General features: G+C 42.2%; 1 protein-coding gene across 1 annotated transcript in view; it reads right to left on the bottom strand.

The window, feature by feature from the left end:
• Positions 1-272: 272 nt before the first annotated feature.
• Positions 273-27530, bottom strand: part of ATP6V1B2 (ATPase H+ transporting V1 subunit B2) — a 51488-nt gene continuing 24230 nt past the window's right edge. The window contains exons 2-14 of the mRNA XM_077469798.1: positions 23023-23078; positions 21759-21857; positions 21238-21331; positions 20779-20856; positions 19393-19532; positions 16717-16818; positions 14141-14238; positions 13881-14004; positions 11528-11678; positions 11338-11420; positions 11156-11260; positions 9840-9969; positions 273-3330 (exon numbers count right to left, since the gene is read on the bottom strand). Coding sequence (XP_077325924.1) covers positions 3188-3330; positions 9840-9969; positions 11156-11260; positions 11338-11420; positions 11528-11678; positions 13881-14004; positions 14141-14238; positions 16717-16818; positions 19393-19532; positions 20779-20856; positions 21238-21331; positions 21759-21857; positions 23023-23078 — 1403 coding nt within the window. The 3' untranslated portion in view covers positions 273-3187. The remainder of the gene's footprint in view (positions 3331-9839; positions 9970-11155; positions 11261-11337; positions 11421-11527; positions 11679-13880; positions 14005-14140; positions 14239-16716; positions 16819-19392; positions 19533-20778; positions 20857-21237; positions 21332-21758; positions 21858-23022; positions 23079-27530) is intronic.

Genomic DNA, 27530 nt, shown 5'->3' with positions numbered 1-27530 from the left:
GAACTTTACTCCCAAATGGCGTTGCTTTAATTTAAATCCCCAATTCATCCACAATCAGAAATTAGTTTGTATGTGCTAGAAGAAAATTTCCTCTGGCTCCACCCCCCCCCCCCCCCCACACCTCCATTCTGGCTTAGGAGAATGCAGAACGAGACCAAGGCTATGCCAGATTAACACTGCATTTGCTGTACAATTGAGTGTTTTAAAGAATGCAGTAATATATGTAAGAGGAGGAAAACAAGAAATACATTGCAATGAGAACTCATGACACATTGTTCTATTATAATATTTATTTAGATATGCTGTTCTTCAATAAATGTATACACCGTTTACAGATGGAATGGACCAACTATTGCACCAAAATTCACAAACATCAAAATGTACCCCACAGCAGAAGACAAGCCACCTGGGAACATGTGGGGCACAGGGCTAACTAGAGCAAAGGAAGAGACACTATCAGAGGTGGGCAGAGGATATTGACCATCGCAGGTCATACCAATCACAGGAGCCACAAAAGGAATGGGCAGCAATCCCCCTGCTGGGAAATTCAACATGTTCAATGAAACTGAAGTACCTGCATAGACTAAAGCCTCGTACACACGATCTGATTTTCTGCAGACAAAGCATCAGACTTTTGGCCGAAGGGCGTGTACCGCAAACTTGTCTTACATACAAATGGTACACAATTGTCCACCAACAAACTCGAACGTAGTGATATACTACAAGCTGATAAAGAGGAAGTTCAATTGTCAGGCGCCCCCCTTTGGGCTCATTCTGCTAATTTTGTGTTAGTAGAAGCTTGGCGAGTGTTTATTTGCACTTTTCATTTCGTTTCTGAAGGGCCGTTTGTCAACCAGGCATGTTTCGGAATCGGAGTATTATTGGCCTTGGAGTTATTGCTTTGGCCAAGTTAAGTCCAGAAATGGGAAAATTACTAATAAAACAACCAATTTTTGGTTTAATAAATTATGACCAATTATGTCAGACCCCTGCTTTCACAAACTCTTGCCATTGTTGACCCCCTATATTAAGAAGCAGGACACATGCATTAGGTTTTATTTTATTTTTTGGTTGAATAATGATTTGATATTTTTTCTATATTTTTGGATGCATAGAGTGCACTTTTTGGTTGCGTTCTATTGGCAGACAGCATGTCTAATTGTATTTGTTTTTTTTAATGCACAATAAAAAAATTGGGTAGAATACTCGGCTATGTATTTTACTTCAAATGACAGTTTGGGAGCAGGCAGTTCATTTTACATTGTATTTAAAATATAACAAGGGACACCAACAGTTGTATCTTTGATCTTAAAAACTCAGGGATAATGGTGTTGTGGTAACGTGCCCAAAAAATAAATTACGTTTGACAGAACTCCACCAGTATCACCAGCAAAGCAGCTTCATTATTATTCCATTAAAGGAGGAGAATGTGCACTGCATTTCGATAATTAGCTGCGTCGCGAATGTTAATTCTCCATTACGAGCGCTAGTTTACAAGCCCGACTGCTTATGGCTCTCCCTCGCTTCTGAGCATGCATGTTTGTACTTTGGACTTTTGTCTGATTGACTTGTGTACACACGAACGGAAAATCTAACAGACATTTGATGGCGGAATTTATAAGTCTGCCATCCAACATTTGACCGTGGAAAATCCGATGGAGTGTACAAACATTTGGATTTTAGGCCAACAGTCTGTCAACACAATTCCAGTCGGAAAATCCGATCGCGTGTACAAGGCTTAAGACTGGCAATATGTGGCAGCTGTGGGGCTAGCATCCTCTAGGAAAGGCAGGGCCTTTAATTCCACAACAGCCGGCCACAAGTTACCTTGACTTATATGGACCAACAACCTTAAAACATGTGTTACCTCACATAAAACAGACCTCAATAGCTTTCATTTAACAGCTGAATTGATGGTTTTTCCATCAACATTTCAGCCAGCCTTTTCTCAGCCTGAAATGAATAAATACTTTGACATCTGTTCAATTACACCACAAAAATCCAATAGGAAGGGGCTTATTTGGTAAAGGAGCAGCTGCTGTTTACTTATATTAGGAAATAATCTGAAGTCGTGTTCACTTAGAAATTAGCAGGATGGGAACCATTTTCTCTGTAGCCATCTGTGCAAGGCAGCAGGTGTTTTAGAGTCTTTTCACAGGGTCATTTTTATAGTTACTTCTGGTGAGAAGTAATGCATTAAGACATCTAAAGCGTTATGAATATATACAATAAAACTATGTGCACATCACTGCACAATAAATAACTTTAGTGCCTGAAAAAGCGCCAGTCACTGCTTCACCACATGAAACCGAGGCATTGTGTATAACCTCCTTCTGTAACCTCTCCTAAGTATTTATACTTAAAGCATGCCACTCCTGGTGCTGGAATATTACACAGAACAGTAAGCAGCTTGATGGAAGGTAAATCAATGTTTTCAGGCCCAACTCGAAAATAGAAAACCCATCCGATTTATGCCTACTCCCCTGGAGCACAAGGACCACCTTTACTCCTGTAGTCTTGTGTCTGGTCACATGACATCACAGGTACGCCGTCTCCTCAGGCAGTGGGTGGGCCCTGAAAATATGGGCTTGTTCTGCTGCCCGCAGAGTTCTCCTGTGAAACCAGGGTGGTTTGGGGACAAACTCCAAGGTGTCCATGAGACCCTGGACTCACAGGAGGTGGGCTTAATAATGCTGGACATCATTCAACCTGGAAGATAAGTGACACAATCAGTGGACAATATAAGAGCAGCACTGAGGATAGGTTGATTATTCCAGAAAGAGTGGATTTGTTTTTTTATTGCAGTGCATTATTTTATTTTTTTATGTAAGCTGGAGTTGGGCTTACATCCAACTATGCTGCTTTTTAATGAAGAAAAAAAAAAAAAAAAAAACAATGACATACAGAATATAATGTTAAAATAACATTTCCCACTTTACAAACACATGTTGTGTACCTGGCACCCATTTTGACAGCCATTCTGGGGGGTTTTCAAAGAACGTAGCCATTCAGTATGCTAGAAACTAGCAGTATATTGGTTTACCCACAAATGGCTGTTTCCACGATAAATGGGTGACAGGTGCACGTAGAGAGACCATTCCTGTCCTTCTCATTCAAGGGGGGTCCATTAAAGACTGTAAACTGTGGGGTGGCTGCAGGATGATGGAGGGAAGGGGAAGAGTGGATCTCAGTGCTTGGCGGAGGAGTCTCGGGGGTAGAATTCTGCCAAGGTGCTTGCAGGGATTCTCTTGAGCATTTCTTTGGGGAAGATTCGAAGGAGCTGCCAGCCAATGTCCAGCGTCTCGTACACTGTACGGTTATCATATGGACCTGAGGAAGCAAGGAAGAAGTGTGAAAAGCATTCTGGGAAACTTGTCAGAACATCAAGAACATAAACGGAAGACAGCATAGTTCCACTAGACTATAAAGTTAACTACATTAATTGCAAGGTTATTCCTCCGATTCTACTGCATGAAATGTCACTTATTGAATTAGACTGTGGCTAAAGATAAAAGCACACACAAATCTGTTGTGTAACATTCTTAAACTGCTGTTTACTGCCACCATGTGGCAGCTTGTTAGAACATTGCTCTCCTACTCTATTAAAATACCTATTAAATATGGGCTATAACTTAGGACATATGGGGTTAATAGCGGGCCACGTCAGACCCCCCCTGGTGCCCTTGCTGCTCCCATCCATGTGTACCAAAGCTGCTATTATCCCTTAACGAGCCACTCGTTGCCTTGGCAACTGACTGCCACCCACGCGCATACACATCCCCCATGTGACAGTCCTTCGCAAGCTATTTAAAGGAGGGCTGAACAGCAGGATCTGCAGTGATAACGGGTGATGGCTCAGGACCACCCAGAGCCACCCTGCTGCCAAACTCCATTTAACTCCTGTGTTGCATAGAATGTCTTCCTACATCACCACATAGACTTGATAAATGTGGTCTTCGATACAAATTTACATCATTCACTATCAGTGCATTACAGGGAATTCTGACAAAATATGGCCTATAAAATCTCAGGAACAATTCCTCCTTTTATAGGATAAGCAAAGCCCATACATACCCTACCAGCTTCAAATAGAGCAATTAGCTGGCAGAGGGTGCAGGACCACAAATAAGTACAGTTTATATGTACTGTGGGAAAGTGAGGAGCCATAATCATAAGAGCTAGATAGAAGCACCTACAAATTGTACAGCTTAAAGTGATTTTTTTTGTTTTTAAGATGTTATACTTACCTGCTCTGTGCAGTTGATTTGTACAGAGCAGCCCAGAGATCCTCCTCCCTCTTCGGTGCTCCTGGCCCTTGTGTCGAGTGCCCCCACAGCAAGCATTCTGTCCATTCATACACAGAGCTTTGGTTCGGCCCTGCCCCCTCTCTCCTGATTTGCAAAGTTACCTTGACAGCAGCAGTCGCCAATGGCGACGCTGCTGTGTCTCAGCCAATCAGGAGGGAGAGTCCCGGACGTTTGATGGACATCGCTGGATAGAGATGAGGCTCAGGTAAGTATTAGGGGGCTGCTGCACACAGAAGGCTTATCTTAATGCATAGGGTGCATTAAGATAAACTTTCTGCCATTACAACCCCTTTAAAGAGTTACTAAACCCAGGACCCTGCATTCACTATATCTGGTCTCACACCGTACATGGCAATGCAATTTTAGTAAATATAAACTGCTAAATACCTTTTCTCATCAGCCGTATATAGCAGTCTTGTGACTTCTATCAGTGTCTGGTTAAAGCTTTTAGGAAGAGTTTTCATTCTACACTGACTGTCCTATGAGGCTGCAGGACCCCTGATATTTTGTCTGGACAGTGCTGATTTGCCCTGTGCTGATTACATGCACCCACCCAATTAAAAAAACGCTCCAGCAATACACAAACTGAGCATGTACAGAGTGCCCCAAAGCTCTGTTCATTAAGGAGATGGCTGGGGGACAGCAAAAAAGGGAGGATCAGAAAAGACTAGGATCAAACAGCCTTTTTACACAATGTGCAGGATTAACCCGAGATTCAGTGAGTATAACAAGCATGCTTAAAACTGATTTTACTGTTGTGGATTTAGTAACACTGAGATGGAGTGGATTGCACCACATGGAGACAAAAACTTAAAGAGGATCCTTATATGAATCTGCAAACTGGAGTAAGACCCCTTTCACACCACACCGCCCATTGCGTCGCGGTAAAACGGCGTTATTTTTAGCGGCAGTTTACCGCCGGATTCGCGGCGCATTTCGGCCGCTAGCGGGGCGCATTTACCCCCGCTAGCGGCCGCCAAAGGGTTAAAACCGCCGGCAATACACAGCAATAGCGGCGTTTTGCCGGCGGTATTACAGCGCTGCCCCATTGATTTCAATGGGGAGCAGCGGTGGAGGAGCGGTGAACACACCGCTCCAAAGAAGCTGCTGGCAGGACTTTTTTCTGACGTCCTGCCAGCGCACCGCTGTAGTGTGAAAGCCTTCGGGCTTTCGCACTACAGACAATGGTGCAGCTTCTTTAGGGCGGATTGCAGGCGCTATTTCTAACGCTATAGCGCCTGCAAAACGCCCTGGTGTGAAAGGGGTCTAAAAGTATTGTGGTTATGAGATAACATTTTTAATGCAAGTTGTACTCAACAGGCCTGCTGTAAGGTAAACCTTATACATGGGCAATACAGATTACCCACTTGCCTACTGGGCATGTTTACCCCCTTCCTGACCAAGAATTTTCAGCTTTCAGCACTGTCACACTTTGCATGACAATTGTGTGGTCATGCTACACTGTACCCATATGACATTTTTATATATTTTTCACACAAAGCTTTCTTTAGGTAGCATTTTATCACCACTGGGTTTTTTAAACAAAAAAAAAGTGAAAGTTTTGGGAAATAAAAAAAAAACATTTTTTTATAGTTAGAAAATATTGCAAGTAATTTTTCTCCTTCACTGATGTGTACTATTGGGCAATGATCGGGACACTGATAATCACACAACTGATCACATGGTATAGGGCCACTGTAATTGGCCCTTTTCCCTGATCAGCTGTGTCCCAAGGACACAGTGATCACAAATTTTGCCACTCCGCTGTCACGGGAGTACATATGACGTCCTCCCAGAACTGGTCAGCCGTGCTGTAGCCTTCATTTGGGTAGAGCGCGGTTGGCAAGTGGTTAAGCATATGAAAGCACAGGCAGAGTATTACCTTAAAGTGGATTTAAACTCAACATGTAGAAAACTGCATGCAGGTGGCTTTTTATTTTAGAAGAGTCGTGCTATGTCTCTTCTGCAACAATGCATGCTTACCTGCTTGCTCACAATTTTCAACTGAACGTACAGTGCGCTGTGCATGCACATCTTCCGTATATATGCATGGGATGAAGTCAACTGTGCTTGGCCAATCAAGAGGCCAAAAAAACAGCACCTGGGCAGGAGACAGTGGGCAGCAGTGAGGAATGTAACCACTGCATCGTTGGAAGGTGGAGGTAAGTATTTTGAGGAGTTTCATTCCACCTTTTAGGCCTGGCTCACACATATGCAGTGTGCTTTTGATCGTTTGTGGTGATTTAGCATTTTTGTGCACACACTTTTTTGCCAATTTGTTAATAGGCTGATTAAAAATGCACTGCATGCTTTTCTACAGCTTCTTCATTGAGCCAAAAAGCACCATTTTGTGTTTAACCACTTTCAGACCGGACCAATTTGCTGGTCAAAGACCAGACCACTTTTTGCGATTCGGCACTGCGTCGCTTTAACTGACAATTGCGCGGTCGTGCGACGTGGCTCCCAAACAAAATTAACGTCCTTTTTTTCCCACAAATAGAGCTTTCTTTTGGTGGTATTTGATCACCCCTGCGGTTTTTATTTTTTGCGCTATAAACAAAAATAGAGCGATAATTTTGAAAAAAACACATTATTTTTTACTTTTTGTAATAATAAATATCCCCCAAAAATATATGAAAAAAACTTTTCTCCCTCAGTTTAGGCCGATACGTATTCTACATATTTTTGGTAAAAAAAATCGCAATAAGCGATTGATTGGTTTGCGCAAAAGTTATAGCGTTTACAAAATAGGGATAGTTTTATAGCATTTTTATTAATAATTTTTTATTATTTTTTTTTTACTAGTAATGGCGGCGATCTGCGATTTTTATTGTGACTGCGACATTGTGGGGGACCCATCGGACATTTTTGACACATTTTTGGGACCATTGTCATTTATACAGTAATCACTGCTATATAAATGCAGTGATTCCTGTGTAAATGACACTGGCAGTGAAAGGGTTAACCAGTGGGTGGCAGTGTAGGGGTTAAGTGTTCCTAGGGGTGTGTTACTAACTGTGGGGGGGTTGGGCTTTCATTTAGTGTACACTGATCTCTGCTCCAATCACATGGAGCAGAGATCAGCGTCACTAGTTGCTAGGCAGAATGGAAAAATGTTGTTTATACAGCATTTCCTCCATTCGGCCGCTCCGTGAGACGATCGCGGGGATGCCCGCGGCGATCGAGTCCGCGGGTCCCGCGACCGGACTCACGGGGGTCCCGACCAGCGCGGGAGCGCGCCGCCGGCGGCACGCTCCCGATGGCACGACGGCAACGAATATTGGACGTACATGTACGCCAATATGCCTGCCCGTGCCATTCTGTCGACGTACATCGTCGTGCGCTGGTCGGGAAGTGGTTAAATAAGTCCCTGACCCTTTCCCAAAACGCAGTGGCTGTAAAAAACTGATTTGAACGTGTCCCATAGGAACCCATGTTAAATGGACTGTAGTGTGTTTCTGCAAAAAGCAAAAAACAGATAGGTGTGAACCAGGCCTCAAACTTGCATTTCAAAGCAATCAGTAGGACCCAGAGCTATAGGCTGTTTAAGTTCTATTGACACCACCCAGTCATTTTTCAAGCCTTGCTACTGGTCATTTAATGCGAAGGGGAGCCATCCAATAGGAGGGATTGGGGCCAAAATAGACTTTTACAGGAAAAATGGAGGCGATCTGCATAGAACTTTAGCCGTTTACACCACCGGATCTACTAATGTAGCTCTTTCACCGTGGGTAACCTCTGCGTATGCAAGTTTCAGCAGATGATCAGCTGATGTTGGCTTTACTTTGAAACAAAATGATGTAACCCCAATGCAAGTTAAAGCAGAACTATACAAATCTTTCCAGCGAGGCAGCAACTGAGTTACCTTATCACAGCCAGCATCCCTGCCCGGTCTTGGGGTTTGCCACCTATCAGGCTGCACCAGAATGATGCAACTCAAGAGTTCATTCATCTCAGCAAATTGCTGGGATTGTATGCTGAGTTGTGCAACTCCATGTACAATGAAACAAAGATGGTGAACAGGTAATGACCCTAAAGCAGGGACAGCATAGAAAATTCTGGCTGTCTGCTTTAGCAAATCAGTTAACTCAGTCATTTGAAGCTATCTGATCTTCTAAAAACTTAGTCAAGGTTAAAGTTGTTCTAAAGGCAGAAGTTTTTTTTTTTTTTATCTTAAAGCATTCTATGCATTAAGATAAAACACCTTTGGTGTGCAGCTGCCCCCCCCCCCCATACTTACCTGAGCCCCATCTCGATCCAGCAATGCTGCAGGAGAGTCTCAGCTGACCAGCTAGCCTCATTGGCCAAGTCAGCAGCAGCATTGGTTCCCCTTAGCAAAGTCAGTGAGCAAATGAGAAAAAGGGGCTGGGACCAGCCACGGCCCAGTGTATGAATGGACACAGAGCAGCTGCTCAGCTGCCCCCATAGCAAGCTACATTTTACATGAGCAATCTTACTGTGCTTTACTTATATGCAATCAGTGAAGTGACACTGAAAAAAAAAGAGTAAATCTGTACCCAGCTGAAGAGGTCTGGAAAATTAAAGGATAATTGGATAATTTTGTAGCTTGCACTGGAAGAAGACTGCTTGCTATACACATTACACACTTTTCCCTTTCTATTTGGGTGGGGAATGTCATGTCTACCTGGCTAGGAATGGCAATTTAGGTATTATAAATCTAAAGTGAACCACTGCATTATTTACCTAATAGAGTAATAAAAGTGATTCAAATTATTTTTTTTAAGGGACAGTGTAAAAAAAAATTGAAGCACCCTGCCCCTCGGTGCAGAAGCGAACACATACGCAAGTCGTGCCCGCATATGCAAACTGTGCTCAAACCACACATGTGAGGTATCGCCACGATTATTAGTGCAAGAGCAATAATTCTAGCAAAAGACCTCCTCTAACTCAAAATTGGTGAACTGTAGAAATTTTTAAACGTTGCCTATAGAGATTTTTAAAGTGTCAAAGTTTGTCACCATTCCACAGGCGGGCACAATTTTAAAGCATGACATGTTAGGCATCCATTGTAACATTATCTTTCACAATATAAAAAAAAATTGGGCTAACTTAACTGTTTTCTTATTTAACGCAAAAAAAAAATTCCCAAAAAAATTGCTTTTGTAAGACCGCTGCGCAAATAGTGTGACAAAATATTGCAATGACTCCCATTTTATTCTCTAAGGTGTCTGAAAATTATATATTTAGATTTATTATGTTTGGGGTTCTAAATTTTCTAGCATAAAAAAAAATAAAAAAAAAACAGATTAACTTGTAAAACACCAAGTGTAAAAAAAAAAAATAGGCTTGGTCCTTAAGTGGTAAACAAATACTTACACAGCGGTTGTCCATTTCCTTATCAGTGACCAAACGTCAACATAATAGTAATATCTTTTGATGATAACACTGTATTGACTCTTCCTTCCTATGCCACTTGGTGGCCAGTTAGGAAAACCAGCTTAGCTATCTGCAAAAGAAACTAATCTGTACTACAAGACAGCACAAGTACTAATCTTGGATGTCCACACTTACCTTGGGCTATGAAGTTCTTCTCAAACTTCTGTAGGAACTCTAGGTACAGAAGGTCATCAGGGGTCAAAGCTTCTTCACCTACAACTGCCTTCATGGCTTGGACATCTTTCCCGATTGCATAACAGGCATACTAAGGAGACAAAAGAATGACCACTCAGTTTTCTGTACAAAGTATACAAAACATGGGGCGGCAGAAAGGTGATTGAATTTCTACCAACACACACATTGTATGATCAACAAGATCTCCCAGAGTGCTACGAGTTGGGGTAATGCTGTAGGATACAACTCCGTATGGGTTCAGCTTTTTTTTATTCAGGATCTGAAGCGAATAGCAGACAGTTTATCTGATAAAACATAGGGGGGGAAATTGTGTAAACTTTACTTGCATGCAGAGTACGGATGTGCATGGGTCACACATACCCAAAGCCAGAGACGATGAGCCTAACAAAGCCTTGGCACAAAAACAGTAAAAGAAAACACCTAAAATTTTATCTAGCAGATCATGAGAGGCTTCCACAGCTACTTCCAGTATGAGTGACATCAGGGCCCAGGGAGAACCCAGAGGCATCAGATAGAACATGGAGCTTTGGGCAAGTCTCGGAGGAGAGGAGAAGTGGTGGCAACAGTATGCAGCCAACTAGCAGTCTGAATTTAGAAAATAAAGCCATTCTACTGTGAGCAGATTGCATGACAGCTTAGCTCTCACATGTATGGGGTAGCAGTAGGGTCTCCAACATACCATATTGCCAGTGGTAAGGTAAGTATTGCTTTAGCAATTGTGAACACAAAGCGTAAATGTACCTAAAGCTAAAAACCTCTTTAGTCTTGGATAAAGTAAGGAATAGTTAAAACCACCTCAAGTATTGTTTTTGCTGCCTGTGTCCTAATTTTGGAGATTTTCCCTTAACGTCATAGCTCAGACAGAAGTGAGGAAATCTCTGTAAAGAAATTCTCTCAGACGGTTGTCACTTGATTTACCTCAAATTCCTCTTTCCAGAGAGGACTCAAAATTTAGGTTTTTCCTCACTTTCAGTTCCAATTATGATGGTCACCAAGACAAAAGACTGAACTTTCCCAAGCGGGAATGCAGACAACAATAAAAACGTGATCGGGGTTCTAAATAGAGCTGCACAATTTTTTTGCTTAGAATAAAGGTCACAATTCACGCAGTGTAACATCTTTCACATTATACAAAAAAATTGGGCTGTGTGTTCAGCTTCAGATATTTTATACAGATTCTCCCCATAAATGGTTCCATGTCCCATGTTGCAGTGTTAGGGCAAACTAGTACATTAAAAGGCATGAGGATCACTCACCAGCTGGTTGGACACATCTGAATGGTCCTTTCTTGTCATCCCTTCACCAATGGCAGACTTCATCAGACGGGAGAGTGAAGGTAGTACATTGATAGGTGGATAGATCTAACAATGAGAGTTTGTTAACATCCACGCTGTGGGTATAGACACAGATCAAGAGACATTATCCCACCCCCCCTTACCTGTCTGTTGTGTAGTTGTCGTTCTACATAGATCTGTCCTTCTGTGATGTATCCCGTCAAATCAGGGATAGGATGGGTGATGTCTGCAAAAACCAAACAGCGTCAGATATTCAGTAGCTCCAATATTTTTTCACGTGTTCTCTCTACAACATTCTGAAAACTAGTTTATGCTCTCATAGCACACACTGACCATCATTAGGCATAGTAAGGATGGGGATTTGTGTAATAGAACCATTCCTGCCCTCCACACGTCCAGCTCTTTCATAGATTGTGGCCAAGTCAGTGTACATGTAACCTGGAAAACCTCTTCTACCAGGGACCTCTTCTCGTGCTGCTGACACCTAATGGATAGAGCAAAAATAGCAGATTTTCAATACAAAATTTCCAATCTCAGAGTGGCCATTATGATTTAAGATAAAATGCTTCTATTGTTGTCAGAAATGGCTACTGCTAAATTGGCATTTAGTAAAATTAAGTCAATAAGTGAACGGTGCTTAAAATTCCTAAACATACCTGTCTGGAGAAACTCATGGACCCCATGCTGCAGCCTTCTAAGTAAAATGTGCCTTGGGGATTTTGCCAACACCATATTAAAGCATGCCATACTGGCCTGATTTGGTTACACTGCAGTAGATGTCTGATATATAAATATATGTCAGAATTACACAGAATTTGACAACGTAAATTGTTCTAGTGACATCTGGAATCCCACGTTAGGACTAGGATGAGACAATTCACTTTACACAGGCAATCTTAAAGGAGATTAATTGCAGTTAAATAGTTCTCTCGATATAAAATGTGTACATTTCTGATTAAAATGTAGCTCTGGCTCCAACCGAAAGGGAACAGGCTGAGGGGCATATGCTTTTTTTTCCCACTTTGTTTACTAGTCAGATGTCTACTCAAAAAGCTATAATATGTTATAACCTCCCTTGCAACCAAGTCAAAATTTCATGCTGCGGTAGTGTAAGAGGATAACAAACCTCCCCCAGAAAATACTGACTTCAGCTCCAAAGGAAAATTATACTTACCTGAACTCCACCCATCTCGATCCAGCGATGTGCATGAGAGCAGCGCCTCTCTCCCTCCTCATAGGTTCAGACTGAAGTGGGAGCAACTAGCTCCTGCTGTCAATGAGTGGAGGGTGGGGCAGAGCCGCATTCTGTGCATCAATGGATTAAGCCGCTTGCTATAGGAGCACTCAGCGAAGGAGCCAGGAGCGCTTCAGTGGTACCAAGAGGCGGATCTGGGCTTTTCTGCAAAATCACTGTACAGAGCAAGTATGACTTTATGCCAAGCATTTACAATTACTTTAAAGCTTTTATAATGCTATAGGGAAGTTCAAGCTCCCTGGCTCTTAAATTACCTCCTATATTAGCCTAACAATCGTTCTAATGTGTCTTTTTAGACCTAAGCATAGGCACACAACAGTGGCTAGCACTGCACTAGGGGGTGCCCTAGACGGTACTGGCTGGATGCAAGTGTTGTGTTTGTTTATATGCTTTGCTTGATGATTTAAATGATCAGTCTATAATATTAATGGTAGGTTTATTTTAACAGTGAAAGAAAGAAGTACAAAAAAAATCCAGATTAAAAGCATTTCAAAAAAGTTATAAATTGATTTGCATTTTAATAGGTGAAAAGTATTTTACCCCTTCGCAAACCACTGCCATTCACGACCCATTTTCAATGCCCTGGCTGAGGGAAGGAGGTTCTCACCCAAGATTTTATATTGTCCCTTGGATGCAGTAAAGTTGTCCTGTCCCCTTAGCAGAAAATTGGAATCTGATTGCTTGGTTCTGTGGACAAGTGTATGTTATACAGTTAACAAGCCGAGATTAAGAGGGTGCTCCTAAGCTCAGTTCGCTACCTGCATTTCTGGGAACCAAATACTTATTTCACTCACTAAAACAAAAATGTATAACTTTTTTGAAATGCATTTTTCTGTATATTTGTTATCCTGTCACTCACTGTTAAACTGAACCTACCATTGAAAATTACAGACTGTTCATTTCTTTGTCAGTGGGCAAACGTACAAAATCAGCAGGGGATCAAACACTTTTTCCCTCACTGTAAAGGCATTGTAAAAGGGATTTATTTATTTTTTTCAAACTTATTACACTTTCCTGCTCTGAGCAATGATTTTTACAAAGAGCAACCCCTATCCTCTTGTTGGGTCCCTCACCAGCGCTGCTGGCATGTGCCCTCTTCTGAGGGACCCCATAGCAAACCGCTTGCTATGGTGGCATTCGCGCGGGCTCGCTCCCAAGCCATGCTCTGTATTGTCCATCTACACACAGCATGGCTGTCCAACACTCTTGCCTCACAGGCTGTGATTGACCAAAGCATAAGCCAATGGCTCCCACTGCTGCCTCTACAGCTAGTGAGGAGGGATCATGAACCATCTCAAAGTTTGGGGTGGGGTTGGTTGGGGGGGGGGGGTGTACCAGACCAGAAGACAGTGCATTAAGGAAAAAAAAAAAAAAAACGACCTTTACAACCACAACACTTCTGGGATACAAGCACAAATTTAAAAAGCTTACCTCTCTCAGGGCTTCAGCATAAGAGCTCATGTCAGTCAGAATGACCAGCACATGCTTCTCGCATTGATATGCCAGATATTCGGCAGTGGTGAGAGCAAGACGAGGGGTGATGATACGTTCAATGCTGTGGACAATACACAATATGAACTGCATGACCGTTTCCTATTAAAGAACTTCAGTACATAAGCAAACACCCTTCAGCCAACAATGGGGCACTTTCTCACCCACCCCCTACCAGCAATGCTGGGTTGCATACTTACGTAGGATCATTGGCCAAGTTCAAGAAGAGACACACATTGTCCATTGACCCATTCTCCTCGAAATCTGACTTAAAGAAGCGAGCTGTCTCCATGTTTACCTTGGGTAAAAAAAATACATAAATGTGACTATAGAAGACATACAAAAAAAAAAAAATTAGGGAATGGGAAATTGGCACCACGCATACTGGAACATCAAGGGCATGGGAGTGTAAGGCCACACCAGCAGGCTTAGAAGCTTAATTCATCTGCTGGTGGAAAAGTCTCAGTTTTAAATTCACTATGAATGTACTTCTATGATCCTATCACTTCAACAATCTTAATGTTGCTGATTGTATACAGGTGCAGCATAGGCCAGAATAAACTACTGTGAATTGGACTTCAGATTACTGTCGGGATGGTACAGAAACCTTAAAAAACAACATCAAAACTACTCAGGTCTTCCACCTCTGCTGCAGATGTAAGAAAAAGGTGGCATGTCCATCCCACAAAATCCACTGGGAGCATAAAAAAAGGTAAGAGAAATTAAAAAAGTGCAAACTGATGCTGCATCTGTCACCCGATACCTAGACGGCGACAGTGAGCTGAGCAAAGACCGCCGATTGGTCAATTCTCTGTTTTCAGCGAGCTCTGCCCCTCCATGGAGCACCGGGGCTGCAGGAGTGGCTGGCTCAGGTGCTCATTGGCGTGCCAGCTGCTGGTCAGGAATCTGGATCCCAACATTAAATTTGGGACCAATTCAGAGCCTGGACTAGCTGAGTGATGTCAGCCGACAGTGGAATTTAGCCAGCTGTTGGCTAAAACTAGGTACAGGAACACAGAACATAGTGCACATTCCTGTGACCCACAGGAGAAACAGGGTCAACAGAGCTCTAGCCATACTTCTCCTTTAACCAAATTAAAAGTGCAAGTTCACCTTTACAGAAAAATCTATAAAGTGAAATTACACAGGACCACTGACCTGGATTGCAGCGATCTCTTGTGCTGAGCTCCGGGGTTTAGAAATCCCTGCAGCAAAAACTCCAAAACGTACGTAGGAGGGTTTTGGAGCAGTCTAATTGGTCGGCCGACCAATTTAGAACACGTGTAGCCCATCCTGTCAGTGGGGAAGATGGTGCATGAATGCTGGAAGGATTTCTAAAGGTGGCTTTACAGGGGCTCAGAACAGGAGATTGCCACCCAACAGGTCAGCGGGATTGGTGGGAGGTGGGCCCTTTGTAAGTTCACCTTACAGATTTTTCTATAAAGGTGAACTTACACTTTAAAGACACACTGTAATTTTACAAACCCCATAACTACCACCTATTACCACTTCAGCTCTTTAGACATACTGTATGTAGTGTGTCCAGAGGGGAAGGGTTCAGCACAAGCATTAACTGGAAGGGTCTGCTCCTGTGTAACCAATTCCTGGCTATTGCATGCTACTGGAGAACTGTGGAGTGAAGGTGAGGCAAGGCATCAGATACGCCCAAATTATTTAGGTTCATTTATTTTCGACGTGTGAAGCATGCCCATGTCCTCAAGTTATTGTTGAAATTCAGGCAAACTGCTAAATACATACATGAGAGCAGTCTCAGCCACCCAGTGTTTGTAGTGTTTTACAGCCCATCTTGGTATTTAAAGGATAAGTTCACTTTCTGTAAAAAAATTCACTTTTTTTCCAGGTAAAAAATGTGAATTGTTTTCTTGGAAGCATGTAAAGCATTGCACCCACTATAAATAAATTGTGGGTGCAAAGTGAAGCTCTTGTAGACTGCCAGTACACTGTCTACCCATATCTCCGATACAGGCAGTTACTGAAGTCCAGGAAGCTCAATTGACTATGAGAGCGCTCACCCAGCACCCTTGCAGTTCATTGAGAACTAAACGCTGTCGGCTGCTACCATTGACAGTACTTTTATGCATTTATTCACAGGAGCGCCACATTTTCACATTTTTACAGCAGGCTTGGGAAGGTGGGGAGAGGCTGCAGCTGCTGGAACATGTTATATATTCCAAAAGGTGAACTTAGCCTTTTATCAGACAGCCAAGCCAACAGTCCCCCTTTATTCTACTACAGCTATAGCTTTTTATATCAATTTGCCTTCAGCATGTGACCGCACAAAGAGAGTACAGCGGCAGACTGAGGAGGTTCTCTCCCCTTCTGTCAGCACATGTTCACAACAATAGAGACTATTTCTGTCCTCTTCCAGTCTAAGTGCTGCTGTACAGAGGATTACAGAAGGTTGATAGATTTAGGCACCTTAACTTGCAACACTTAAACACACACTTGATTTTTTAAATGAATATATAACTGCATTAAATGTTTTTTAGATCTGCCTTTAAGGATTAATTATCAGGAAAAAAAAAATTAAAAAAATCTCTGGTGAAATGTGAATGTGTTCACTTGTTTTAAATCTGTTCTCTACAATGTATTTCACTTTATCTGCTGTGAATAGTCTGTACAGCATTCATTTTATCAAAAAAATTAACTGAACAAAAGTGAACAATGAGGTTTTACACGGGTGTTCTCTATACTAACAGTCAGCACTACTAAAACACTATTTATCTATCTATACTACATTTTGCCAAATGCTTACCCCCATAGCAGCAAACACAATGGCAAAGTTATCTTCACTGTAATCCATAACATCCTTGGATTTCTTTACCAGGCCTGCCTGGCGACAGATTTGTGCTGCAATCTGGTAGGATACAAAGAAATTGACAGATGAACACATACATATGGTTGCTATATACAGCTTCCTCCAAATACTCAAAAATTCCAAAAGCAAGATTTTAGAAGTTAAAGTGGCATTTGCTATTGTTTGAAAGGAATGTATAGGTGCTTCAATTTTTAGATACAAAGATTACATACATGTAAAATAGATCAACCTAAAAGCAATGGGAGTAATGCTTTACAAAGCTTGTTTCTATTCATTTGCAAATATATATGTACAGTTTATGTGGGCGGATGCCTGTTATACATGAAGTCTGTGCCCCCCCCGATCCAGTGGCATCCCATATTTATAAGTTACTGCTCCTAATAATGCACATCTATGAGTCAGCTGACTTACTCTTATACTCAGTGCGTGGCCATTTTAGCCAAAAAACAGACACCGTCCACCCCCCAAAATAAAATACTACTGACTGTCCACACCTCATCAGTGCTGCATATTAGTGCCACTGTCACGACATTAAAAAGTATCGGCAAGTACTTGAAAAAAAGTATTGGTACTTGTCCTCGGACTTAACCACTTCAGCCTGGACCATTTGGCTGCCCAAAGACCAGAGCGTTTTTTTGCGGTTCAGCACTGTGTCCCTTTAACCGACAGATGCGTGGTCATGCAACATGGCTCCCAAACAAAACGGACGTCTGGACTTTGACTTGGCCATTCTAACACCTGGATACGTTTATTTGTGAACCATTCCTTTGTAGATTTTGCTGTATGTTTGGGATCATTGTCTTGTTGGAAGATAAATCTCCGTCCCAGTTTCAGGTCTTTTGCAGACTCCAACAGGTTTTCATCCAGAATGGTCCTGTATTTGGCTGCATCCATCTTCCCCTCAATTTTAACCATCTTCCCTGTCCCTGCTGAAGACAAGCAGGACCAAACCATGATGCTGCCACCACCATGTTTGACAGTGGGGATGGTGATGAGCTGTGTTGCTTTTACGCCAAACATATCGTTTTGCATTGTGGGCAAAAAGTTCGATTTTGGTTTCATCTGACCAGAGCACCTTCTTCCACATATTTGGTGTGTCTCTCAGGTGGCTTGTGGCAAACCTTAGACGAGACTTTTTATGGATATCTTTGAGAAATGGCTTTCTTCTTGCCACTCTTCCATAAAGGCCAGATTTGTGCCACGTACGACTGATTGTTGTCCTATGGACAGACTCTCCCACCTCAGCTGTAGTTCTCTGCAGTTCATCCAGAGTGATCATGGGCCTCTTGGCTGCATCTCTGATCAGTCTTCTCCTTGTCTGAGCTGAAAGTTTAGAGGGACGGCCAGGTCTTGGTAGATTTGCAGTGGTCTGATACTCCTTCCATTTCAAAATGATCGCTTGCACAGTGCTCCTTAGGATGTTTAAAGCTTGGGAAATCTTTGTATCCAAATCCGGCTTTAAACTTCTCCACAACAGTATTACGGACCTGCCTGGTGTGTTCCTTGGTCTTCATGATGCTCTCTGCACTTTCAACAGAACCCTGAGACTATCACAGAGCAGGTGCATTTATATAGAGACTTGCTTACACACAGGTGGATTCTATTTATCACCATCAGTCATTTAGGACAACATTGGATCATTCAGAGATCCTTGCTGAACTTCTGAAGTGAGTTTGCTGCACTGAAAGTAAAGGGGCCGAACAATTTTGCACGCACCACTTTTCAGTTTTTTATTTGCTAGAAAAGTTTAAATTATCCAATAGATTTTGTTCCTCTTCACAATTGTGCCCCACTTGTTGGTGATTCTTCACAAAAAATTAAAATGTTATATCTTTATGTTTGAAGCCTGAAATGTGGCAAAAGGTTGAAAAGTTCAAGGGGGCCGAATACTTTCGCAAGGCACTGTATATAAAGAAACTTTTCCTCAGTTTAGGCCAATACGTATTCTTCTACATTTTTGGTGGTAAATAAAATAAAAATCGCAATAAGCGTTTGGTTTGCGAGAAAATTATAACGTCTACAAAATAGGGGATAGTTTTATGGGATTTTTATTAAAAAATTTTTATTAGTAGTGGCGTCGATCTGAGATTTTTATTGTGACTGCGACATTATGGAGGACACATCGGACACTTTTGGTGCTATTTTGGGACCATTCATTTTTATACGGCGATCGGTGCGACTAAAAATGCACTACTTACTGTTGTAAATTTAACTGGCAGTGAAGGGGTTAACCACTAGGGGCGCTGCAGGGGTTGTGTCCTAGGGAGTGATTTTAACTGTGGGGGGGATGTACTACGTGCGACAACACTGATCACCACTCCCGATCACAGGGAGCGGTGATCAGTGTCACTAGGCAGAATGGGGAAATGCCCCGTGAGACAATCGTGGGTATCCCTGCGGACAGTCCGCGGGACCCGCGATCAATCACGGTACTCGTGGCAGGGTTGCGCGCGACCACACGGCAGCAAATTTAGAGGGATGTACCTGTAGGCACATTTGGCTGTCCATGCGGAGGTCGGCAAGTGGTTAAAAAAAGTGTTATCGGTGCAGCTCTAGTATTATATGTAGAAATTTGTAACTTAGCAACGACAGACAAGGTAATGCCAAACTTACCTCATTGTGAGGCAAACCAGCAGCAGAGAAGATGGGGATCTTCTGTCCACGAGCAATACTGTTCATACCATCGATGGCAGATATGCCAGTCTGGATCATTTCCTCTGGGTAGATCCTGCACTGTGGATTAATGGGCTGTCCTGTAGGGAGGGCACACCATGGACAATGAGATATCTAGCATATTTGTTGCTACAGTGGCAAAGTCAGGCCTAGCAGATTCAGAAAAAAATGTATGGAAAATGTAAAACTTTCAATACATCTGATTATGTGCATGCAGATTTATCCACTATGAATTGTCCAACAATGAATTTAGGCAATTCTGGTATAATAAATGTATGATTCTCTGCCAAAGGCAATCATGTTCAGCCATGCTTATAATATACATAGTCAAATAAGACACCCAATTTGAATGAGTCCCCTCCCTTCCATTGGTCAGCTCATGTGTTTCCTAAACACTTCTTTCTCCACCATTGACAGGAGGTCTGGGAAACAGATCTTGCATGGCTCAATGCTGGTATTACAACTCTTTGCCTGATTACGAGGGTGCAGTAGATTATGCCGGATAAAGATCAATTTAGGGCAGGGGGGTCTCAAACTGTCGGCCCTCCAGCTGTTGTGAAACTACAAGTCTCATCATGCTTGTAAGTGTCAGCCTTGCAATGCCTCATGGGACTTGTAGTTTCGCAACAGTTGGAGGGCCGCCAGTTTGAGACTCCTGATTTAGGGCAACTGAACTACCAATATTTAAAGTTTCGCTTTATGCCCTCTTTTCCCACTCTTCTATTTTTGGAAGTTTGAGGGGAGGTGAAGTTTGTACCTGGTTTTGACAGGTACCTGCTCCCACTTCCAGTTCTCCCCCTCCTACCATGCAACCTTCTGGGATACATCACAGCTGCCCACAGTAAACATGCTGACCTCATTTTTTTAATATATGGAATAAAGAACAGCTTTAGAACATAACTGAGCTAATCATCTTTATAGGGTATAGTACATTGCCTTCTAAAAGAATGCAACAAAACTAAAGTTCATATAGAAATTCATAATAAAAATCTACGCAAAAGATCTGCACAATAAAAGTTGCCCTATGGGCCAATTTCTACTAGAATGCAGAGTGATACAGCATGCAGGATTTTACATGTTGAGGCACATTAGCAAGTAGCCCTTTAAAATATGAATGGGATATAAACTGCACTTCACCAAAAAGGAAAAAACGAATGCTGCATTTGTTACAGATTGATGCACTGCACATTGTGTGTTGTGGTGTGCTGCAGTGCACTGTAATATAGCTGTATTGTAAAGGTCTGCTGGGGTGCCATTCACAATGACACAATGGTGTAAAGGAGCTTCAAGAGCCTACTTAGAGAAATGCGAGGGTTCCTTACTTACCCATGATGTCTAGATAATCCTCTGCCAGCACATTGGGTCCCCGATCTATGGGTTTCCCTGAGCCGTTAAACACACGACCTGGAAGAAATAGAAAAGCAGTTCTTGAACTTCCCGACAGAAAGCCTCAAAATAAGGATGTGATGCATTCAGAGTTTCTAGACGGTATGTCATATTTGCCAATTTTAAAGTGATTCCAAAGAGACATTTTGCTGCTCAGAGGAACAAAATACACAACAAATTTTCTGAACTTAGGGGTAGCTTTCTTGCATACAACTGTTCAGTAAACAAGTGTAAAAAAATATATATATGGTCAGAATTTAAAACGTCCAAAAGTTTGATACAGATAGAATAGATGAAAAGGCCAAAAAACTTTTCCAGGAACTCATTAAAAACAGCACTGACCCTGAAGCTCAGAACAGTCGGTAGCAGTAGTTTATTGGAAGGCGAGACTTTACATACCCAGCATGTCCTCAGATACTGGGGTTCTCAGGATATCACCAGAAAATTCACAGGAGGTCTTTTTGGCATCAATACCCGATGTTCCCTCAAATACCTAAACAAAATGAGACAAAGAACTTGTAATAAGGGCAGGTGGGCAAGCTACTCAACTAGAATAGCCACCTATTCTCCATAAGGCACACAAGCTTTAATATGGGAGCTCAAGTGTTTTTATCATCCTGATACACAACACATTTTCTTTACACCCTCTATAAAAACTTTAGGAAACATTACAAGACAAAAGTGTGTGGCTACTTGAAGAACATCAATAAAGGACAAGGAGGAAGTAATTTAATGCAAATCCAACCATGCAGAATAAAAACTATGGACAAAAGTTACACATACTGTATTTAGTTTAAAACGAATTCCTCATTTGCAGAGGTCAAGATAAGGTTTTCATTATATATGTACATTTCTTGGTGTCCACATTAAACCTGTATACATGCTATGAATTATGGCACTATTCATTTCCAACATTTTACCTGTACCACAGCTTTAGACCCACTGACTTCCAGCACCTGTCCACTTCTTTTTGTGCCATCAGGGAGAGTCAAGTGGACAATCTCAGAATACCTGGGGAACTGAGACACAAACATGAGTAAGGAAAGCGACAAGCACAATAGATTGATCAGTTACAGTTTATTGTAAAGTGATTCAGTTTTTAACAACTGCACAGATGTGTCTAAATTATCCAGACTTATGTTAAAAAGCCATGTGCAGTATAAAAAAAATACAAAGGACGACATATTGCCATTTCCTTTGAAATGTAACAGACAGAAAAGTAGATGCTCAAGCATCTAAGCCAACTAGGAAGAAATTTGTACATAATTTCACAATCGTAAAACTGCTGATCAATGCCAGTTGGCACATCATCCCATTTAGTAAGGCCAGAAAGCCAAACACTGGTGTCTACTTCTTAGACCCCTTTCACACTGGGGTGCTTTGCAGGCGCTACATCACTAAACAGAGCACTGAAAGGGCCGCTCCTGTCTGTCCAATGTGAAAGCACTCGGGCTTTCACACTGGAGACGTGAGCTGGCAGGATGCTAAAAAAAGTCCTGCTAGCAGCATCTTTAGAGCAGTGAAGGACCGGTGTGTATACCGCTCCTGCCCATAGAAATCAACAGGCAGTGCGGCTATACCGCCAGCAAAGCGCTGCTGCAGCAGCGCTTTGCGGGTAGTTTAAACCCTTTCTCAACTGCTAGCGGGGGTAAAAGCGCCCAGCTAGCGGCCGAATAGCGCCGCAAAATTGACGTTAAAGCTCTGCTAAAAAAAGCGCCGCTTTACAGCCGACGCACCCATCGCCCCATTGTGAAAGGGGCCTTCGCATTCTAGTTAAAAAGCAGTGCGAAAAATACAGTGAGCAGGCATGCACATAAAAGCCTGAAAAGCAGAATTTAGATTTGCCCAGAAATCGTATCCCTTTAAAAGGAGTTAATTGCTGGTACAGGTCAAACAGTGAATGGGCAAGTAAATAACCTATAACGGAGCTCTAGAACCCCTATAAAAATGACTGCACATTTAGGGCTCGCTCATTCACATATGCTGGGCCCCTTCCACAGCTCTGCTTCTCCACAGGCTATGTACACCACACTGATGCAGTCACCTATGTACCCAGGTAATGCCTGGGTTTGCAAAGACATTTGGCACACAAAGTGGATGGATATTCTTTGTGGCTTTTGAGGAACATATTTAAAAGAAAGGTTTTTTTTGCCTGGAGTTCAGCTCTAAACCGCAACTTCTTACCTTGACATTGTCCAGGATAACAAGAGGGCCATTGACTCCTGACACCGTTCGATAAGCTGAAAAACAAAGATTACCAGATTAGCAGAAATCAATATCAGAGCTTCAATGGAGATCACTAATCGATGCAAAATTCAAAAGTAAGCCAATACGCTAAGGAGGGATCCAGAAGATGCAGGCCCTTCACCAAGCAGGTATTCTACAAAGAAAAAACATCAGCGTTCATTTTACGAACACTATTACTAGTGTACAAAAATAGTGCAATATGGCTGTTCACAGATCAATAAGGCCTCATGCAGACTTGCTCCTGAGTTTTGAGGTGTAAAATGTCTGGTGCTTTCCTGTGCCTTGGAAGCTGCAGTGGTGTGCAGAGTCAAACATATAAGTGAATGGTTCTATGCAGACTGGTTAACATGAAAGGCTTGTGCAGTTATCCACGCATGCACGTAAGGCGCACTTCCCTAAACATGAAAGTGGCATGTCCAGGGAAACACCATACATGTATTTACCCTGGATGTACCACTTTCACAGAATCATGCTGTATGTGCATACACACTTTTACAAGCAGTCATCTGTGTACAGCCAGTTGTCCTGTCAGCTGTATGTGGAACTGTGATTCCCCAGACACAGGGAAATGCCATCCATTTCCCATTTCTAAATTAAGGGGTGTGAAAAAAATCTGTCTGCATAAGCCCTATAGATGTCATTACAACACTGGGCAGTGCTAACCTGATAACCTAGGGCACCTCTAGGGAGGCAGCATTTTCTAAGGCTCAAGGGCCTTGTGGTTTCAGTAGGCCCATGCTTATGATGCCTTCAAAATTATACATGCCAGTCTTCTGGAAGCCTACTATACAATTTTATCTGTCCTGTACAATACGTGGAGAAGCATTCCAAATAAATAATCAGCATACAATTGCCTTGGTGTTTCCAGGAGAGGAAATGGAGATATTACCCCAACAGACACAAATAAAAACCAGATAGTTCTAACTTTTCTCCATTATATACAAAAAAAACGTTGTATAACGGGAGTTCCTCTCCAAAGTTGAACCTTTAAAAACCTTCAACATTTGTAAAATGTTTGCATTTGTGGCAAGTGAGATCAGTGGAATGTATTTTATAAACTCACAGTGAACTCGTGCTAGTCACATTGCACATTTTATACAGTATGCGGCATTGTCTCCCATCAACCAGAACCCACAATATTGAAAGCCGTTGAGCACTAATGAGTGATTCAGAGCAGTAATTACCTAGAATAAGGGACAGATCTGGATAGAAATGATTGCTGTTCTTAGGAGCCAAACCCACATGGTCCAGATTGTCATTATCTATAGATCACTTGCTGGCTCCAACACAATCCACTCATTGAGAATTATTTGCTTTGCATTCGCTCATTTTCAGAGAATAAAGGAAAATTTTCCTGGCAATGCTAGTAGGCCAGTTAAAATTTTTAAAAAATCCCACGACTGCCGAAGCTTGAAGCACAAAATCACAAAGCTTATTGAACAGCGCCACACAGAGGTCAAAAAAGAGCACTACCCAAGCTACACAATACAATTTTTTTTTCTAAAGTAGACTTAGAGTGGTTTTAAACCCTATATAACCACTTTTACCTACAAGAAAAATTGCAGCTCAAAAGCTCCAGACCTGTTGAAGACACCCGCCCTATATGATCTTGCCGATGCTGGCTCTGCTCAAAATTAGGAAGGAAGGAAAAATCCTGGACGGCCGCACACCGCTGAAGGCATCTTTATTCAAAGATTAAAATCCAAAAACAGTCATCTCTTAGGCATAGAAGACAGGGAAGAACAATTAACTCGTTTCACATCACAGACAGATGCTTAGTCACTATGCCATTTCTAGAGTGCTAGAAGATATGAAGTGAAAAAGATGTAGGTATATATATATATATTTATTTTTTATTTTTTTCCTTTTTGTAAATAAAAATGCCAGTACAGAATGAAAATTCCCAAAATGAACTTTTTGGGAAAGTAGACCCCCTTGAAGCGATTTCATTTTTTTTGCAACAGCTTTTAATTTGCAAAGAAACATGCTATTGAGGGGTCAGAAACACGTTTGTCTCTACATGAGCCACTTGTGAGGTTGGACAGAGGATGTTCTTTCTTTGCGGCTCCAGAACCGGGTTACATAAAAACACCAGATCTGTCACCGCGACCTTTAAAATTTGGGTTCCCAGCAGCTGGAGTGTCTCCATCCTGTTCATACCCCATGCTGGTGGCCAAGGCTTGGGTCCTGCTGGTGCCTTGGTAATGGTTCCCGGGTTTCCGCTTTCTCCACACCTACTTGCCTTCAAACCATCACCTTTGTGAGGGCATTTTAATCTCTCAATCCACATATTTAAACATGTGTTTGCTCCTCGTTTTTGATTTTCTAGTGGTCTATAATGGAGTGCCCTCACCTGGGTTCTTGGCAACATCTTTTCAGTCACAACAGTTGTTTTATAATAAATTTTAGGGCTACTCGCATTTACTTAGGCCAACTGTTTTGGTGTATTTACATTTTTGGATGTAAGTGATTCATTTGACATTTTCTAGTAATCTTGTATCTATGGCACTACTGCTTGTTTTGATAATTCCTCTTTGTCAAATAAGCTCTTTGGGGTTGAGCCCCGAAGAGTCCATCATTCATGGAATGATTGTAATCATCTCTTTGGTATCTTGCTACAGTATTAAGCTGCATAACTGTCAGGGTAGACACTTACAAGCACTAGGATATGTTCCAACAAGTAACCAAAACTGAAATAAGGGTGGTTTTAGGTGAAGATCACCTCAACATTGTGATCATGCTTTTTGTGGGATGAAAGAGATTGATTCAGGAATGAAGGGAAAAGGGGGAAAACTGTTTCTAATCTCCCCTTCCCTAGTGGGACTGCAGCAGAGCAGTTTCAAGTATGTCCTTAACTATAAATGTGGGAAGGCATTTATTGGTCACTTTTCCCTGCGTAGGTCAGGTGATCTAGTACCCTAGCAGTTTGGAAAAAAGAGTGGAAAAAAAAAAAGAGGGTTCTGAGCCCCTGAGATTCAGTGTCCCCAGTAAGCACAAGAAGGCATCGGGTCAAGAACCGGCTGGAAGATCTGGCAGCACCCCCGGGATGTCAGTCCCCTCAGATGCAGACATCTCTGCCAGCCCAACCACCACTACCACGTCCATCTGCCAGAGAAGCTTCCTCGCTGCTGGGGATAGAAGACTGAACCCGCCTGGTGTTTCTGGAGGAAGAGGAGCAGCTTGCACAAGAGGTGGATCCGGTTCCCCAAGCAGCCTAGTGTGTCACTTTCCATTGGGCCGGGGGGCCAGCAAAGAGGCGGCGCTGCATAAGATACTCACGCTCACTGCACTGTCTCCACTAAACGCGGTATGACTGGAAGCAGGGCAGGTAAGTTACCTAGCAAAATCATTAAAAAAAAACGTTGAAGTTGGTACTGCCCGGGAGACCAGGGGTTCTGAAAAAGGACCCCCTTCTGCAAGGCAAGCCCCTCAAGTCCACAGACAGTCCCATAGCAATAAGCTGACAATCAAGAGAACAGGCGGGACCTTCCCCTTCAGTACCTGGGGCCGGTGAGTTCTCCCCGCAATTGTTTTCATCTATATTAAGACAGAGAGCTCAGTAGTGCCAAAGATAATGTCGTTTCTCAGAAATTTCTTCTTACAGATGTAAGTTTACACAAGCTGTTTCATCTGCTTTAGAGGAATCTGTGACTATGGTGTGGGCGCCATCTAGTGGCAAAAATACTGTTTAAATGCTATTATGTTAAACCCACAGGTTTTCTCCACTGAAAATGAGAACAGTGCAAAACCCCAAAACATGTAGGAAAGTCTTTGCCATGTATTCTGTCTGTTAGGCTTTCATCTTTATGTGTCAATTAAGGACCTATTGTCATTACTCCCCTCATCCAAAGAATTCATACACAAAAATAAATAGTAATGATGAGAGAACAGGCAAGGACAAGAGAAGGCCTGTAAACAAATCTTTAACAATTGGTTACAGGTGTTCTGCATATTGGCGAGTGTTTTATGTGAAAAATAGCCAGAAGAGAGTTCCGGCTATTTCAACACAGACATAGTACTAGAAGCTTACATCATTTTGGAGGCGTTGCTTGGTTTGCATATGACGAAGCTTCTTGTCAAAAGATGGCGGTTCAGCCATCTTTACTTTGGGGTACAAAGGAATTCGGCATATGGCTGAATCTTTTTCTTCCCCAGCGACAATTTGTCAGACAAGGGGTATCCCCAAATCAATCGGCACACACAGCAAAATTTATTTATTTTTTTAAAATTTTTTTTGGATTTGCCAACATACAAAGTATCAAGAGCATCAGTTACATAGAACCCTGGGGGACATCCAAGGGGTATTAATAATAAACCAATAACTAAAAAGTTAGGAGAGTGGGGGGGCGTAGTTTGGGTTCTAATGAGAGAAGAGCAAACAGAAAGCACAAGAGGTGACAAGTACCACAGAGCAGGTTATAAAAAAGGGGCATGCTTTAACGTTA

This window comes from Lithobates pipiens, unplaced genomic scaffold (genome assembly GCF_037356315.1).
Source record: "Lithobates pipiens isolate NorthernLeopardFrog02 unplaced genomic scaffold, aLitPip1_a1.2 Scaffold_8, whole genome shotgun sequence".
NCBI classification, from domain to species: Eukaryota; Metazoa; Chordata; class Amphibia; order Anura; family Ranidae; genus Lithobates; species Lithobates pipiens.
This window is presented reverse-complemented; position numbering and strand designations above follow the sequence as displayed.